Raw genomic sequence first — 17,904 nt, 5'->3', positions numbered from 1 at the left:
TTAAGCTCAACATTTTTTGTTTTGGTACTGAACTAGATGAAAAGTTCAAGAGTTTAAGGAGTTCAACAAAAAAAAAAACTACAAATCCCCATGAGCCCCTTGTCCATGGTAGTCCTAAGGCTCCCATTGACCACCAATCAGAGCCTGGGGAACAGTATACATAGTCTCTGATCTGGGCACTTTCCTCTTTCTTGTGGCAGCAAACCTCTGCCCGAACTCTAAACATAACAACTTCTCAAACCATTCTGACACTTCCGCGTCTCTTCAGCTCTAACTTCTCAATGGGGAGGGCCACGGCCCGCAGGGATAACTGATCGTAGAAGTCCGATCCAGGAGTAACAAAACTCGCTCCCTTCTACTCCTAACATCTCAGGTCGTCTTTTGCGCGTCTCGTATGAGAAATAAAGAACGAAATTATGAGGGTGGGAATAGGGCAGTGAGTTTCTACATTATAAACATACATGTTGACATCAAACTCTTTGCCGTATTCTGGCCGGGATATAATGCTCGCCTTTGTGTCTTTAATAGAATCAAGACTACCCTGCGCTGTAAGCGTGGGCAATCTTAATTCTATGTCAAGACAGAAGGCGAGCATTATGCTTGTTCAAAGCTCTCTACCATACTATTAACCATTTGAGAGACAGGTTTAAAATAAAAGGTCCTAAAGGTTGCCTCTGTAGACCAGTCGGCTGACTTCATAATATCCTATAAGGACACTTCTGCTGCGAATGCTCTAGAAGCCATTGCCCCTCTCGCAGAATGCGTCCCCAATCTGGATAAATATATACCTGCCCAGTGCATAACTTCTCTAGCACATCTTGCTATTGTGGCTGTGGCTAACGCGTGATATGGCATTCTACGCGCTATAAGCAGCTGGGATACTCCCAATGGCCTCACATTGGCCGTTGCTAGTTCGTAATCCTTTATGAATTGCGCTACGCATATCTTCTTGTTCTCTGAGAAATAGGAGTAGGAAACTATTCTTGAATCGCATTTTGTTCTTTTCACTATGCTGAACGCTACGACTTCTGGGTAGAAAATCTTTCTGTATATTTCTAATGCTTTAACATCAGATACTCTCCTACACGCCACTAAGCAGAGCAGCATTGCTAGTTTCCCCGACAACTGGGACCGTGAGAGGTTGCTATTGTCCGGCCAGCTGAGAAATAACTGAAATATTTCTTTGACGTCTTGGAGCCCTGAGTATTTGGGCTCGGGCGGCTTCTGGATCTTAACTCCTTTAAGTAAACAGACTACTGTGAGGTGTTCTCCCAAGGGTTTGCCCTCTAGTCTATTATGACCCGCTGATATCGCTGATCTGTAAACTCTGATTGTCCTGTATGCGCAACCGTCATGGAATCTGTCAGGTAGAAATTGAGTACCTGGACTAAAGGAGCCGAAATGGGATGAACACTGCATTCTGTGCACCAGTCGGACCAATGGTTCAAATCGGTGCCATAGCTCTGGATGATGGAAGGCGCTCAGGAGTCTCTGATGCAGTCGGCAGCGAGCTGCGAAATGCCTGTTAATTCCCATCTCTTCCTGAAACCCTGCAAGCTATTAGGTGGAGACTGGCTTCTACTATTAGGGGGTGAGGCTGGCCAATCGGGCCGTGCAGAAGGTCCCGGCTGTGGGGAATCATCCTCGGGAAATCATAAGAAAGTTCCATTGCTTCTGGAAACCAGGCCTGGGACTTCCACGGCGGGATTACTATCACTAGCTCCGCTAATTCTGTGCAGGCTTTCGCTGAGACTCTCGTTAACATGATGACCGGTGGAAAGGCATAATGGACTGCTCCGGTCCACTGCTGTAAAAAGGCGTCCGTCCACACTGCACCAGATCTATCCTCCAGCTGAAGTGCCTAGGAGTCTCTGCATTCAATCTGGACTGAAGATGTCTAGGGGACCCTGAATCTTCTGCAATTGCGCAAATATTAGTGGGTGAAGCTTCCAATCACTGGAGTCCACGAGATATCGTGAGTTCCAGTCTGCTACAATGTTCTGTTCCCCTGGTAAGTATTCTGGCAATATCGTTATGTGATGTTGTAGGCAATGGTGCCAAAAGTATTCTGCTAGTTCGGCTAACATTTTGGATTTGGTCGCTCCTAGCTTGTTTATGTACCGAACCACCAATATGTTGTCTATCTTGAGTAAGAAGCAACAGTTTGCTTTGCCTTTGGTAAAAGTGCGTACTGTGAAGGACCCTGCAAGAAGTTCAAGACAATTTATTTGTAACAGCAATTTTTCTGCTGACCATTTCCCTCCTGTTTCTATGTCTCCACATCTGGCTCCCTAGTCAGCTCTGCTTCCGTCTGACTCTATTATCATATCTGGAGTTTCGCCGAAAATTGCTTGGCCATTCTAAGCTTCCATGTTCTGGAGCCACCAGCGAAGCTCTGTCAGAGCGTCTTGGGCTAGGGTAACTAATTGGTGATACCCTACTCCTCCCTGAAGGTGTTTGATCTTGAGCCTCTAAAGGGCTCTGTATTGGAGAGGGCTGGAAAAATTGCTTGAATCGAGGCCGCTAATAGACCCACTATACTGGCTAGAATGCTAAGCGAAATAGTCTTCTTTGCAATGACTGACCTGATTTCTTTGTTGATTGTTTTCACTTTGAGAGTCAGGAGCATCCTCCCCATTCCCATAGAGCCCTATGGGGGCTCAAATAGGAATGGGAATGTACCGGCTCCAGGTCCTGCGAAAGGGAATTACTGGGCCCTCCAAGGTCGGAATGGCCCGGTAAGTCCCCTTTTGGGGGACCCAGACCTGAGTTTGGGGGTAGCCATGCTGCTAAAAACGGCATGGCTACCTCCAAACTCGTAATGAGGCCCATACTGCGCGTTGTGCCCCGCTACCTAGGATCTGAGCGTCCACTGGAGTTCCGGTATCTTTCGCCCTTTCGGCTAGATCCATTATCTTAGCCAAGGGATCGGCCAGTAGTTTATCTTGACAACCCCTCCAAGCACGATCAACGCCTTTGCGAATATCCCTGGCAGTCTTTGTGACAAATGTTACCATCTTCAGGTCGAGATCAGGGTTATCTGCAAGCTTCCCGGGTAGATCGGGTCATGGACATTCCGCTCTCAATCTTGATCGAACTTCCTTTTCTAGCGGCTTCCTGGTGTGCTGAGACATGTACAGGGCCACTCTAGGTGACAGCAACCACTCTGACGATTTGGGGTGCCAGATAGCCTCTGGGTCGAACATGTCACCCACATTATCTTCTTCTTCCGGAGCTGGGTCATTATTACGGGGTTCTGTGAGGGTCGCCTCCTCCTCCTCATTCCCTTCATCATCAGGGAGAATAAATTCTGTCTTCGTCCCCCAAATTAGTCGTCCATGGGGTAGGGGGTCGTGAGTGTAGCACTGTCGATTTCATCAAGTCAAGAAGGCCTTCTTGAGCCTGCTGACTGGATCGACCACCTCCTGGGGTGCTGAGTTAACCCCTTCTTTTTGGCTCTGAGGGGGTCGAAGAGGGCGGCCTCTTTCGAGCCTTCTTACACCCCTCATGGTCAACCCCTGTACAGGGATGTCTGGCTGATGTCCCTTTGCCTGGACTGACTGACTGCCTGTCTCTTTCTGGAAGCTTCTTGGTCAGATCTCTGCTTGGCAAGTATAGCTTCCAGCATGTCTAGTCACTGTATGAGAGGCTGCACCCCCTGCGACACAGCTTGTGAGAGGGAGTCTCCTAGGACTCTCAAACTAAGAGCTACATCTGTATCAGGCTTTGTGGGCTCTTCTGCCCACTCATCCTCACTCCACTCTGGGTAGGTAGACTGAGATAGCCTTGAATCTTTATATTGAGCCATGTGTGCCTGGGCTGCTTGGCAAAGCTAGCTGCTTGGGAACAATCAGGCTGTGCAGTGTCAGGTCTGGTTCAGTGGCGATTGTGGGAGAGTGAGAGTTCTGCTTGACTCTGTTGTTTTGGAGTAGTGTTATTTTGCCTTAACTACTATGTTACAAAGTGAGAGTAATAACCCAATCCAACATGGAGGAGAGGAACTGGGAGGTGATTGGTCCAGGTAATCACTAGATGAACTTGGCAACATTCTAAACTGCCTTTCATTGTCCAGTATGTCCCAGGAAGGTCCTGTATTTTAAACTCTCCCTTCTAAATAAGTTTATTCAATACAGTTAAATATGTTTTCCTACTCTTCAGCTTGATGAATCAGATTAACTCCTGCGTGGGACAAGACAACCAGAAGCATCCGGTGGGAGCGTTTGTTTTCTTACTTTGAGAAATTGTTTGGAGAAGCTTTCCTCGCAAGTAGATACAACCATGATTCTGTGACTGTCTTAAAAGGCATTAATGAAATATGAGTTACTTCTTAGTTTAGGTATTTAGTTAGGAAAGGTCTTTTGAAGTAACATACATGCAATTTGATTGACTAAACACTCTTGAAAAGTGTTTCCTGAATGCGTGTTAGTCTTTGACATTTCATGTAGATGAAATTCATTTTAAAGAACATTAAACTTATCGTTACAGAGGTATTGAGTTAGTGAGTCTGGAATCTAGGCTCCATAGCGATTTAACGGGTGTTGATTGTTTTTGGGAATAAAAGCGCATGTGTCAGAAGTTAGCGTTTGGAGGAAGCTCGGAGTATTGTGAAAGTCAAGGGTACGTTTGCGCAACATTTTGACAGATATTTTTTGTGGTGAATTCGCTTTTGATTTCTGTCTAGTTATTTCGACATGGCAATGAGACGCGCGTGCTCATAAATTGAAAGCGTTGAATATGAGCTAGTCTCTTTAGAGCATGCGCGATGGCAGTCTAATTAAGGTCAGGCATTAAACAATGAGCATGCGCGAACATAGAATACAAGTTAGTTTTTTAACGCATGCGCGATGACTAACAGTCCTATGTGGGTCAGGAATTAAGTTATTTATGCGCGTGCGCAAATTTAGTTATTGTAGTGTCAGTGTTTAATTCCAGAGAAAGAGTTGACGGACGCTTGTGAGACCGTGTTGATTCGTATTCTTTAAAAGCTGAGCAGGAAGTAGAACTCAGGTTAAAGTATTTTTTTCGGGTTTGAATATTACTGTGATGCTAGGAGTAAATCCTCCATGTTAAAGAAAATCCATTCAAAGTAACATCACATTCATTCACTCAAAAGTGACTTTATACACTAGTCAAGAAATCTCTTAAAAAGAACAACAAGAGAAACAAGCACTAAAACACAGACAATAATTCTACTTCATTTTCACGTATTCAAAAGTTACTGGGAAGTGATGACAGCAAGTTTGTGACTCTTTTAACTGCTGGTGAATAACTATGGACTAAAAGTCACTCAAAGGAAGTCTAAATTGTATTTTCTTAAATATATATATTCAAGATATTCAAAAGACTTTCTGAGCAAGAAAGAAGATTCTTTTGGAAGTTCAATAATTATAATGACTGAAAAGTTTAAACACAGCACATTTGTTATCCTCTGAGGAAGTTGCAGAGGATGTACAGGTATGAAAAATCTCTTTGGGGGTTTCGGTGAAAACCAGTGAAATTGATGAGAGAGTAATAATTGTTTTCTATTCTCTTTCTGCAGATTGTTGCCTGTATGAAGAGAGGTATCTGTGCCGTTTGTTATTTTCTCCACTTCCCCTTTCCCTTGAGGGGGTTGGAACTTCAGCTGTAAGTTAGAACAGTTGTTGCTCACACCTTCTTGGGAGACTGTGGGGTTCAGCAGCCTCTGCGGACAAAAGAGTTCAGGACCGGACATGCAGCGGCTCTGTAAATCTTACTCTCTCTCTTTTTTTTGTTAACTTTGAGTTGGTTACCCTCTCTCCTGCTGCAACGTAGCATGTCGTGTTCTCTCAGTTGTAACGTTAGTATGGAGCGTTGAAGCGGGGACCCAGAGGATGTCGGGAAAGGCGCGATATGCAGCCCGATCCTCTGGGTCCTAATGCTGTCTCCTTCGCCGCCGGTGCTAAGCGGCACAGAGAACGGGAGAGAAAGTGGGAGGAGAAAGCGGGGCCGGCTGCCTGATGAGAGCGCATTCACTCTGAGGAGGTTGGAGCGGTATAACTCGGGATAGATCTAATAGATTGGGCGCGTGGGAGCACGCGTGAAATACGAGGGAAAATCCTTTCAATAAAAATAAAACAGTGCAACCAACTAAACATGCTAGCCCCGGTAGGGTCAACATTCATTACAATATCTCTATTCTGAAGTAATTCCCACAGAAACACGTGACAGCAAAATATAAGGTGAAATTCACTTATCTCGTGAGCTGCAGCATAAAGAACGAGGAAAGGACCCGTATCAGAGACTATTTATATTGGACCCCAACTCTGATAGGTGGTCAGTGGGAGCCTTAGGAATACGATGGACAAGGGGCTCATGGGGATTTGTAGTGTTTTTAGTTGAACTCTTTAAACTCTTGAACTTTTCGTTTAGTTTAGTAGCAAAACAAAAAAGGTTGAGTTTAAATGTTCAGTTTTTGAAATATTGTGAGTTGCAGTATTAAAGAAAGTCAAGCATAATGCTTGCCTCCTGCCTTGACATAGAATTAGCAGTAAGGGCCTGCACCTGAAATCAATTGCCCTACCTAAGAGGCATAAAAGGGTGCAGCAGGAAGAAGGAGAGAGGAGCTGGAGCAGGAGCTGGAAGGCTTGCAGAAGTAGCAGAAGGAGAAGAGCAAGGATGGCAGTTCATGACGAAGTGTGATCATTTACGGGACGCTGGGATGTGGCGACAGAAGATTTCACCTGCAAATTTGGTTCTTTGTTCACAAACCCTGCCTTGCCGTGGCTGCGCTGAGAGAGACGTGCTGAGAGTGAAAGTCTTCCCAGGTGCGGCTAGTGGCTGTAATTGCAGAGCCATGACTGTGCTGAAGGCTGAGGCCCGTAGCAAGAAGTAAGCCGAGGGACAGAAGAGTGCAGGAGACTCCCAGTTGGTGTGGCCATACCGGAGACACCCATGCAGCAGAGGGGTGTGGGTCCCAAGTGTGCCTAAAGCCATTGTAGAAGAAGAAGAAGTTGGGAAGGTGAAGCAGACCGCAACTGCAGTGTTCCTGGAGCCGGTGAGTGAAGCTTGGCATTTAGTTACACTTTTACACCCTTGCTGGTAAGTGTTACCAGCTCTAAAGTGGCTTGAGTAAGAGCAGAAGCGAGTATAAACTGTTTGTCATTGTGAAAGCTATTCTTTACAAAGGAAATGTATCACACACACTTCTAGTAAAGTTACAGTGCTCCCATGTGAAGAAACGCCTTTCATTTCCCATTGTCGAACTTTTAAATGTTATTGGAGAGGTCGCAGGGAACACTTTCTAAAGTACTCCAAAAACTCTGAAGCGACTTTCACATGTGTTACAAGATTTTACAGCATCACAGGATGGTCGCGTATGACCTATTGTGATTCCCGACTGGAATAGAAAGTCCTTCCGTGTTAATATGTGGGACTACAAAACCTTAGACACTTAAGGTTGAAGATCTACCTTAAAGAGTGGTTGTGTATGCCTAAAATTGATTTTCCTTTGAAGACTGAAACTTGTAACCCTAAGAACCAATGGGCCTCATTACAAGTCCGGCAGTAGCCGTGCCGGTAAAACTGGCAGGTTTCTGCCAGACTTGCAGTATTTACCGCACCTGGCTTGCCAGAATTGCCGGGGGATTACGACCCCAGCGTTCCGGGAAGTCAGGCGCTGGTAAATATTAATCCCCATTCCCATTTGGGTCCCATAGAACTCAATGGGAAGGGGGAACACGGAAGCATTGGCACCGTTAATAACGGTGCCGGTGCTTCCATGTAGGTCTGCTTACTGTGGCCGCTGTGCCCGGCAGGGTTCCACCTACCGGGTACAGCAACTCCGGCAAGCAGACCTGTAGTGTGCCGGTCCAGTAACAACGGTGCTGGTAGGCTTACAGGCACCGTTGTTACCGGAACGGCACAGTTATAATGGGGCCCAATATCTTTTAAACACAGAACAGTGTGTACAAATCTGGGGAAGGGAACTGGGTGCTTGGAAGCAGATTGAGCAAATAACCTGTAATGCTAAGACTGTTGAAGTTGGGAGAAAGTCAGTCTGGAAGCAGAGGCACGTTATCCTTGGGGTCAGTAAGGCAGACTGAAGAGGCAAAGAGGCTGCCTTTTTCTTGGAGCATAGGAAAGAAGAGTGCCTTGCCTACCTGTAGAGGTCGAAATGTCTTGTCTTTAAAATGCCTAACCATTCTAATTTATAAAGTTGAAGCAGAAATACCAGAAGTGTGGTTGTGTATAATACTGTCAGTATATGTCACATTGAAGTTGTTTGAAGTAGTGGGATACTGTGGAACCAAGGAGTCTGTTTCCATAGCAACAGTAGTACAAGGGTGATTGTTAAGAGGAGAACAACAACCCAAGAGGAAGCATCCTGACAATTATACCAGAAGTACTGCAGAGGGTATGAACACCTGTAGAACTGTAGAAGTAGCTAATCTATTCTCTGAACTGTGGCAAAGCAATCTTGGAAGGAAGACATCCAGGATTACCATTGGTGCTATTTCCTTGGCTGGAATTAGAAACATATCTTTTCAACTAAAAGCTGAAGAACTGTTACCAACGGGGTTTTGTTTGGGGAACTTGTATTTCATATGGAACTTACAAGAACTGGTTCAAGACTTTACTCTTGCGTTTGAACACAGGGAAATTGACTTTGAACAATCCTGGGAAAGGGATTTACCCAGGACAGGTGAAGGACATCCACATTACTGGTTGTTTGTTATTCATTAATTTATGTCGTTGATTATTTACTTTACATGTTTTGTTGTTTAGTGTGAAGGTCAGTTTGTTTCTGTTAGGAGTGATTCCCCGAACTCTTAGACTAGGTAGGGAACTCCCTGATAGAGTAGGTTTGGCGAGGATTTATTTGCATTTTTTTCTTTTAATAAAATGTTAAATTCTGAGAAACATACAAGCAGTTGTCCGCCTCGCATTACTGACCCCTCACAGTATGTTGTTCACCAAAACAAGCTTCCCACAAGAGACTATACATTGAAATAATGAACATGTTTCTGATTACTAATGCAATGCTTTATTTTTATTATTGTCTCTCCCATACAGATTTTGCACATTGGCCTATTAATTTGTAAATAAAGTACAGTGTTCTACATATTGCACAGTGTTTCTGTATGACTATGGCCCCTGATGTGAGGATGCCTGATGTGTCCCCCATTGCATGATTACAGCTTGCACAATTTATACTTGGAAATGTTTTAATTTTAATTGGCTGAAACCTTTATTTGGGCATTAATATATTATTTTATTCAGGAGCACATACCAAATACTTTTGTTAATCTGTGTGCCTTTTCTGATTGCCATGGGTGTGTTTGGAAATATATCTTTAGCCAGTAGTATTTAATAATTGGAATAATGATGCCAGGGTATTACTAAAAGTGTAGGGTGAGAGAACCAGGAGTCACATTAAGCTCCATAGATATTATAGGGAATTATATGCAACATTGAGTGATGGTCCCAGCACTGCAGCAGTTATTTACAGGTGAATGTGTCTTGAAATTCGTTATCCATCAAGTGAGTCTCTCTCATGCTGTACTAAGTTAGCGAAGGACCCTAATAATGATTGGCCAGCTTGCTCCACTCAACATCCTAGCTCACCCTATCTTCCTCTGTTTAACATATATTTGATGAACACTATCAAAGCGACCTCTTCCCAGAGTCAATTTGGTAATTGATCTATGAGGTTTTATGGAAGAGATAAAATGGTGATAGATAAATGTTCTCAAGGTGTATTCTAACTGGTGTACTAATGTGTGGTTATTTTACCATTTCTATTGCATCATAACAATGACAGTGATGACAACAGTAGCAGAAATAGTAACTACAGCATCGACTACAGGTAACTACAGATTACCCTTCATAATTGTCCTGAAAGTTCATGGTGGCAGTGATGTAGATGATGGACGGTGGAGGCAGCGGGGTAGGTAAGAAAGAGAGATTTATTGGGCCTTAAACTGATCAAAAGTGGAGCCCTTGAGAGGGATAGGCACGAAGCAGTTGGCAATATGGAGCAATGGCTGGATAGTCAGAGTTGGATGGAATAGTGGTGAAACTTTTATGACATAGCTGGAGGAGGAAATCGGATGAAAAGGATCATGCTGTCTCCAGTCGAGTTATAGAAGAATGGACTGACGGAGGTCAGTGCACAGGAAGAAACAGAGAGATTATGGGAAGTTAAAGGAGCATGGTGCAGGGTCATAAAAAGTATGGATAAATATGAACAAATGGGCAGAGGCTGGGGAGTATGAAATGGTGCATCGACGTAAGAATAAATGATTGGTAGAAACAATAAAATACACATTGAGAATCGCCGCCCGCCACTCTGCTCCCCGCCACCCGGTACAGCTGTACTCCTCCTCTGTGCCCCTCTGTGTCCTACGCCCCGCTGTATATCTGTTCTGTTTTTACCTCTGAAAAGCTCTCCTTTATGCATCTGAACTGTTGTATACCTCTGTAAATCGCTCCGTTATGCATCTGTATTGTTGTATACCTCTGTAAAGTTCTCCATTTCTTCTCGAAGCTAGGTACGTGCTCAATAAATGCCATAATAATGATAATCATAATTAATAAATATGGTTGTCTATGACAGTGCCATCAAAAGAATCAACGCACACAGCAGCAAGAACAACAACGACGACAGCAGAACCATCAACATTATTAGTTCCAACAACAAGTCTCGCAGGTAACTGCAAGTTTCATCAGATTATACTTTGTAAGGATGATGATTGTTTATGGTGCTTGGAACTGTAAATGTTGGGTGCTGGAGACAGCAGATTATATATGGGTGGTGGGCTTTGGATCTTAGTATGGAAGTGAAGTCAGTTTGACGGCTAAAGGTGAGAGGCTTGATGAGCCTATGACCAAATGAATAGTGGAGCCAATGATGGGTTAATAAAGAGAAGCAGTGGGAGGCTTTACAAAGATGAACAAATGAAGGAATGGACGGATGGCCACAACTAGCTGGATATGCCATGAATTGATCTATAAAAGCAAGGACAGATGTGGATGAATGGGTGTAAGAAGGTAGCGACAATGCATTGATGGTCACAACTAGAATGCATATTGGGCATATTTGAGAAAATCAAGAGCAGTACCACCACTAATGAACCTGGACATAAGAAATGAGAGCACGTCATCCCTGCCCTGATTCCCATCCACTGACTTGATTCAGAAACAAACTCTGTCTGAAATCCAAATGCATGGCCCAATCTCTCTAGATACTCCTGCGTCCCTATCCCGGAGGCAGTTTTCCGCCCACGCCCCCAAACTCTGGAACAACATCTCTGGCACCATCTGAGGCTTATTAATTCAAGAAAGACATCAAGGCTCTGCTCTTCTCCTGCGATCCGAGCTCCATTTTGATTCTCATGTTTTCCTGCTTTGGGTATTGTTACGGTCCATATCTTGAGCAACTTGTGCTGTGAGACAAGTAATATTGTAATATGCACAATGCACATGTTATACATAAATAAATAACCTGCAAGAGACTCCTGATGCTGAAAGTTACTGTATCATTTTCTATCACTTTAAACAAGTATAATCTTGATAACAAACTGATTCTGATTTTAAGGTTTGGATCTGGTTGAACGAAACACTAAGGGCCTCATTACACGGACGGCGGTGGACCAAGGTGCTATTAGCACCTTGGTCCATGCCGGTAAAATACTGGCACCGCCTTGGAGGAAAGGGGAATTACCGCCCTATTCCAAGGTTGGTGGGGCGGTAATTCCCCCTTCTCCCATTGCCCTTCCCCATTCCCATTTTTGTCCCATAGGGCATAATGGGAATGGGGAAGGTGCTAATTACGGCACCGCAAATTGTGGTACCATAATTAGCTCCCTGGTCCCTTTGCGGGATTTTTAACGCCTGCAAAAAGCAGGCGTTAAAGTCTCCAGCCCGCAAAGGGACCTCGTAGTAAGGCGGTAAGGGTTAACGGTCACCGGTACCATTAACAGTGACCGTTAACCCTTACCGCCGTCCGTGTAATGAGGCCCTAAATCCCTTCACAGATTTTGCATTCTTAGGAGACAAGAGAGTTATCAATAATTCTCACAGAGTACCTGACCACTTCTAGCTTTACAAATGGGAAAAGTCAAAGCAGCAACCAAGCCCCCCATTCCCATACCCACAGAGATCCATTTTCTAGTTATAAAATAATGAGTGGTATATGCGTGTCAAGAAAGTGGTTTGTGTTCTACCTGAGAGGTCTAATGCTATCATCATTTGTATATGGACATGACTTGTACAAAACACACACACACACACATAAGGAAGCAGAGCATGCATTACCCTTGGACCCCTCCATTGTTGCAATCCTCACTTTTGATGCTTACGATGATCCTCAGAATATTTTCACAGGAGTTTTCTTTGCCTATCTTCCCAGACTACTGTAGTTCCTTCTCTAACCCTTCCCTTAATTATGTAAGGAGCAGCAGTGACCCAGGTCCTCCTGATTGTTTTGTTCTGTGAAACAGATGGGGTGCAGCTGGTTCGTGTCCATTCCAGGAGCTTCCAGCCCACAGTTGGTATGCAGTGGAGAAGGGGGAAGAGAATTGGTGGACTACTGGCCCCTAAGGATCCGGCAAAGCCAAAGGTTTGAGGGGGCCACATTGACCTCTTAATAGAAACAGAATGTACAGTTGAGTGCTAGAGGATGGAGCGTATCACAGACTGTCATCAAGAATGTGACATCATGAGAAGGAAATGCACAGGACCTGGGAAGAATGCGAGCATGCTGTTTTAAGAGACGTGCACACCAGGTAGGTAGTGCAGAGGTTCTGCTTGGAATTTTCTGAAGGTTTCTCTAGTGGCCATGCAGTCCTGGTCTCTGCAGTATGAATGCTGAATGGAGGCAGAATATGTGATCCCTTTCTTGTTCCTCAAACAGGGAACATTTCATAGAATCTCGGCACAGACCTGCATACTCCAGGTGTAGGAGCAGGAGTAGCTTGAGGCATGTGTGGAGCAGGCATTACAGGGACTCTCTGTGACCAGTCTGCTCCTTCCACATTCATTTATCATAGGGGGATCGACTTTCTCCATCCAAATACCCATCATATGGAACTCTATCCCTTCTAGCATCTGCCGCATTGAGGACCACCTCATCTTCCGGAAGGCATTCAAGACCTGGCTCTTCCCTTATGCATCTTGACAGACCTAGTCCAATTTATGGGTTAACTATCGCCTCCAGACAGGCAAGTAAGGGCTTCGATGAATCATTTGAGGAGACAAGACAATACTGAGTACCAAGCCCGCACAGAAAGTATTCCAGTCGATCCGCATGATATGATCTGCATTCATTCATTGCAATTACACACCAGCCATGACTCCCGGGTACGTCTCACACTCATCTCAATGGAAGATAGCTGTGTCCTTCCCAGGGCATGACCACCCACCTGCATACATCTGCAACAATCCACTACTGGTACTCACATTGCACTTCTTCTCCTTCACTAGAATGCATACTAAGTCCCACAAATAAATGTGGTCTAGCTGGGTACACAGTCAGTCTCCTTGACTCGCCTACTTTCCAGACAGCCCATCTCAGCACCCATCCACTAGCCAGATCTCCATGGGTCACTAGAAAGGACTTAGTCGCCCCTACCTACTTTCATACTGGCTAAAATGAGCCCACATATTATAAAATTCTCTTATTAATTCTCATACCTCAGACTTCAGTCCTTCAAGGGCGTTCACCCACAGCGATTTGAGGCCATACCAATGGCACTAGGCGCTATGCAAATGCCATATAACATATGAAGATCTATGGTTGCCCAGATTACATTCTTAATTTCGTAAAGCTGCTTCATGAGAACAACTCAGTCCGAGTGAAGTTGAACGGTGAGGGGACCGTAACTGCCCCGATTGCCAGCTGTAGGGGAGTTAAGCAGGGATGTGGTTGTGGTCCCTTACTGTTCAACCTCTACATGGCTGATCTGCCTCTAGCCCTCGATAGAGTAGGAATGTGTCCTTCAAGGGTGGACGGTCAATGCTGTTCTACACTAGCATATGTTGATGACTTGGTCATCTTGGACCGCACCTTCAGGGGCTTGAAAAGGATGGCAGAAGAGCTATGGGCAGATGCAAGAGAAAATGAGCTGACTATTAATGGTAACAAGACACAGGTGATCTTCTTTGGGAAAAAGGAGGTCAGGAGAGTAGCTCTAAACATAGAAGGCCACTGGATTCACTATGCTGAGCAATATAGATATCTGGGTATCCGTATGGAGCCGAAACAGGGATACAACGAGTGCATTAAAGACCGCAGGAGAAGGGCGAATCAATTAACGGCACTAATCTCTCGTTATGTAGCTCAAACAGGAGGCTTCACAGTGTTGGTGCAAGGATGCTGTATTGTCAGTGTTTTGCTCTTACAGTATTATACGGCTTGACGCCATGACAATGAATTGGCTGAAGGTGATCGAAAGTACATTTTGGAGGAAGATTTTGATTTACCCCAGTTTATACCAATAGATATTTTGGGCCTAAAGCTGGGGTTAATTTCATTGGGAAGCCTCGTGAAGCAGAAAAGAGCACTGGTGTACATAAGAGCAAAATAAAGCAGATACAAGCTTGCTGATTCACTCCATAGGAAAGGACATGGGGGGTCATTCCGAGGTTGGTGCTAAGGGAAAAACGATGACGGTAAAGGATTACCGGCATCGCTTACCGCTACAGGCTATTCTGACCAGCCTGACTGCTATTAACGGCATCGTAATTTACAGCGTCTCTAATAGCGGCATGTGCGCGGGCACGCGGCCCACCATACCATCATTAGCGGCATGCCGTAAACTGGAGGAGATCACAAGTGAAGCGGACATACAAATAACGGCTTCATGAAGGCGTTAAAAGTAGTTACCGGCATGCCGTAAATACCGGCATCGCAAACCAACCGTTAAACGCCATGTGCAGTGATCCCAACTGCCACAGGTGCACACAATCAGCACAGGCGTAGGCAATGGAATCTGGCCCACTACAAAAGGAGCACACCCACACACCACACCCCCTCCCACACCAAGATGATCCCGATAATAGTAGCATTACTGGAGCTGGAGAACATGCTTGCATTGCCACAACAGCAGCAACAACAACAACAGCTGGCACCACAGAGGAGAGGCAGGAGGAGATGGAAGGTGAGACAGGCCCAGCATGCCCCACCAGTGCAGCCACCGTTACCACTCAGGCAGCCCCTAACCTTGGCATCAGAGCCAGTCCTTTCAACGTAACCCCTGAGCAGATCCACACCCTGTACCGTCTGGACCGGGACACCATTACCACCATTGTGAACCTGATACACGACGACATTGTCAGCCTCATTGAAATACGTACCGCCATCCCCCCTTTACTGAAGGTAGTTGCTGTGCTCCACTTCCTTGCCACAGGCACCTACCAGCACACAGTGGGGCACATGCATGGCATATCACAACCCTTATTTTCCTGGATTCTGAACCAAGTACTGGATGCCCTCCTCAAGCACACAAGGGACTACATATCCCTACAACGGACTCCCCAGGAGATATTTGATAGAAAAGTCGGCTTCCATGCACTGGCAGGCATTCCAAATTGTGTAGGTGCCATCGACTGCACCCACGTGGAGTTGGTGGTCCCGCATGCCATGGAGGTGGTGTACCGCAACCACAAGCAATACCACTCCATCAATGTGCAGATGGTATGCGACACCAGCAAGATCATCACACATTGTTGTGCCCGATATCCCGGATCAACTCATGACTCTATGGTCCTGCGGAACTCCACGCTACCACGCTTCATGGAGCGACATGCTGGACGACGTGCCTGGCTGCTTAGTAAGTTGCATGACTGGCACATGGCACTAAAATGGGGGAAGAGATGCACACACCACCATGCTGCCAATGTTGATGTGACAGAATGATGTGCCCCAAAGCATCTCAAACGGTACATGACACCCAAATCCCATAGGAATGAAGTAAGGTCGACACCTATCACTACATGACTAACAGGAAGCCACCGCATATCCCACAACACGTGCACCACTCATCAGCGGCCCTCACCCTCCGTAACGCCATCCAGCACCATGCAGTGCATATGAACTATGTTGCTGTCTCCAGCATATCACCACACAGGTCAAGCATCCCTGGGAGTGCATTAACTAAACCAACTAGGGAATCCACAGTATGTCACAGGGCCCCCACACCCACAGGAGTGCTGCATGTCACCATGGGAATGATCAGCGCTGATTGCCCAAGATTGCACAGACTACTGCCAACGCTCCCTCTAAGTAAATCTCACAGAACACAACACATCATAAATTTGACACAAACACAGCTGTATGCGTACACGATGCATGTGCAACCAGACGTCAGTGCACACCATGTATCATCTTGAAGATGCAACCCACACCATTAGTCCATGGCACAGGACACATTGAGGGACTGAAAATGGGGTAAATACATACAGGGACATGTGTATGTGGGCAACGATAATCTGCAGGCATGTGTGACTAGTACATCTGTCCATCATGAATCGACTAACATTTACCTTTTATTGCCTCTCATGCAGGTGATAGTGGCTATCCTTTGAAGCCATGGCTCCTCACTCCTGTCTGAAACCCACAGAACAGGCACGAGGAGGACTACAATCATTCCCATACCCGTTTCCGTGTGGTCATCGAGCAGACCTTTGGCCTGTTGAAGGCACGATTTTGCTGCCTCAGCCGGTCGGGTGGGGCACTCCTCTACAGGCATGAGAAGGTGGCCAAGATCATCATGGCATGTGTCATGCTGCACAATATGTGTATCCGCCGGAACGTGTCCCTGCCCCCTGATATTGAACTGCTACCACCTGGTGATGATGAAGGGGATGAAGAAGATGTGGCCGGACATCATCACGGTGCCGATGCACAGGAGGGACGTGCTGTGCGCCAGTCAGTGATTGCACAATATTTCTGACACACATGGCAGCAGAGGGTGACATGATAGTTGGACAGAGGACACTGGGTGTGGGGGTACATGTACACTATGCACTGTATATGAATAAATGACACATGCGCAATGATGAATATCCACTCGGGTCTTACTTTTCACACAACGGGTATATTAAATATAACAATGTTAACAAAAGTGCAAAAACCCTCCACCACCCTCACCATCCTCCCCCTCTCCCCACAACTCCCCCCACAACGTCACCCCCTCCACCTCCTCCCACAACTACCCCACACACCCTCCCCCTCCCCCCACACTTCCCCACACACCCTCACTCCCCTCTGCCTCCCCCCACAACTCCCCCACACATGTCCCATTGAGTCACCAATGCCTACATGAGGCTGCCCTGACTATCAATTGTCACTCCCTGGTCCAGGTGGCGGCATGTCTTGCCGGCGCAGGGTACGTGCTGACCTGCGGAGTGGGCTTGTCTGGATCGAACTGGTTGATGACGGTGTGGCCGGCTGCTGGGATTGGTTAGCCGGATGCCCTGAATCCATGGCATCCACTATGCTGCCTAAGACCTGGTAGAGGGCCGAGACCTCCTCGCAGATGCGGCTGGTGTTATTTGCAATGGATTTGGCCATGGAGGCGGTGCTCTCCGTGATGGACCTGCCTAGAGAGGTGAAGTTCTCACGCCACTCCTGTCTGGCCAGTCTGTTGTCCTCGACAAACTGCCGCACAAGGGCAGTCAGCTGTTCTGACCGCTGTGCCCCTGCGGGTGCACCTGTGGAGGTTGATGGTCCCTGGTTGTCCTGCTCAGCCTGCTCAGCCTCCACACTTGTGAAAATGGGACTGAAGTGCCCTTCCAACTGCTCCTGACCAGACTGCTCCGAGGTGGTGGTGTGGTCACTTTCGAGGGACGATATTTGGGGGATGCCGGTGGACTGGGTGTACGGACCACTTCCGAAGCATTGTCCTCAACGGGCACCCATATGTCATCCTGGGTGTCCTCCAC

At 46.2% G+C, this 17,904-nt stretch overlaps 1 protein-coding gene across 25 annotated transcripts in view; it reads left to right on the top strand.

Annotated features, from left to right (window-relative positions):
• The window catches only part of LOC138503201 (mucin-2-like), a 1,598,433-nt gene that overhangs the window by 381,044 nt on the left and 1,199,485 nt on the right, over window positions 1-17,904 (top strand). For 21 of the 25 annotated variants that reach the window (XM_069622774.1, XM_069622776.1, XM_069622767.1 and 18 more), the window contains 2 exons: window positions 9,782-9,826; window positions 10,577-10,669. The exons of 2 other annotated variants lie outside the window; for them this stretch is intronic. In XM_069622774.1, the coding sequence (XP_069478875.1) occupies window positions 9,782-9,826; window positions 10,577-10,669 (138 nt within the window). The remainder of the gene's footprint in view (window positions 1-9,781; window positions 9,827-10,576; window positions 10,670-17,904) is intronic. 2 more of the 25 variants (XM_069622763.1, XM_069622781.1) reach the window with 1 other exon arrangement.

The sequence above is a fragment of the Ambystoma mexicanum genome, chromosome 11 (assembly GCF_040938575.1).
Source record: "Ambystoma mexicanum isolate Mex_15411 chromosome 11, UKY_AmexF1_1, whole genome shotgun sequence".
NCBI classification, from domain to species: domain Eukaryota; kingdom Metazoa; phylum Chordata; class Amphibia; order Caudata; family Ambystomatidae; genus Ambystoma; species Ambystoma mexicanum.
The sequence above is the reverse complement of the archived record's forward strand: the minus strand, read 5'-3'. Positions and strand labels throughout refer to the sequence as shown.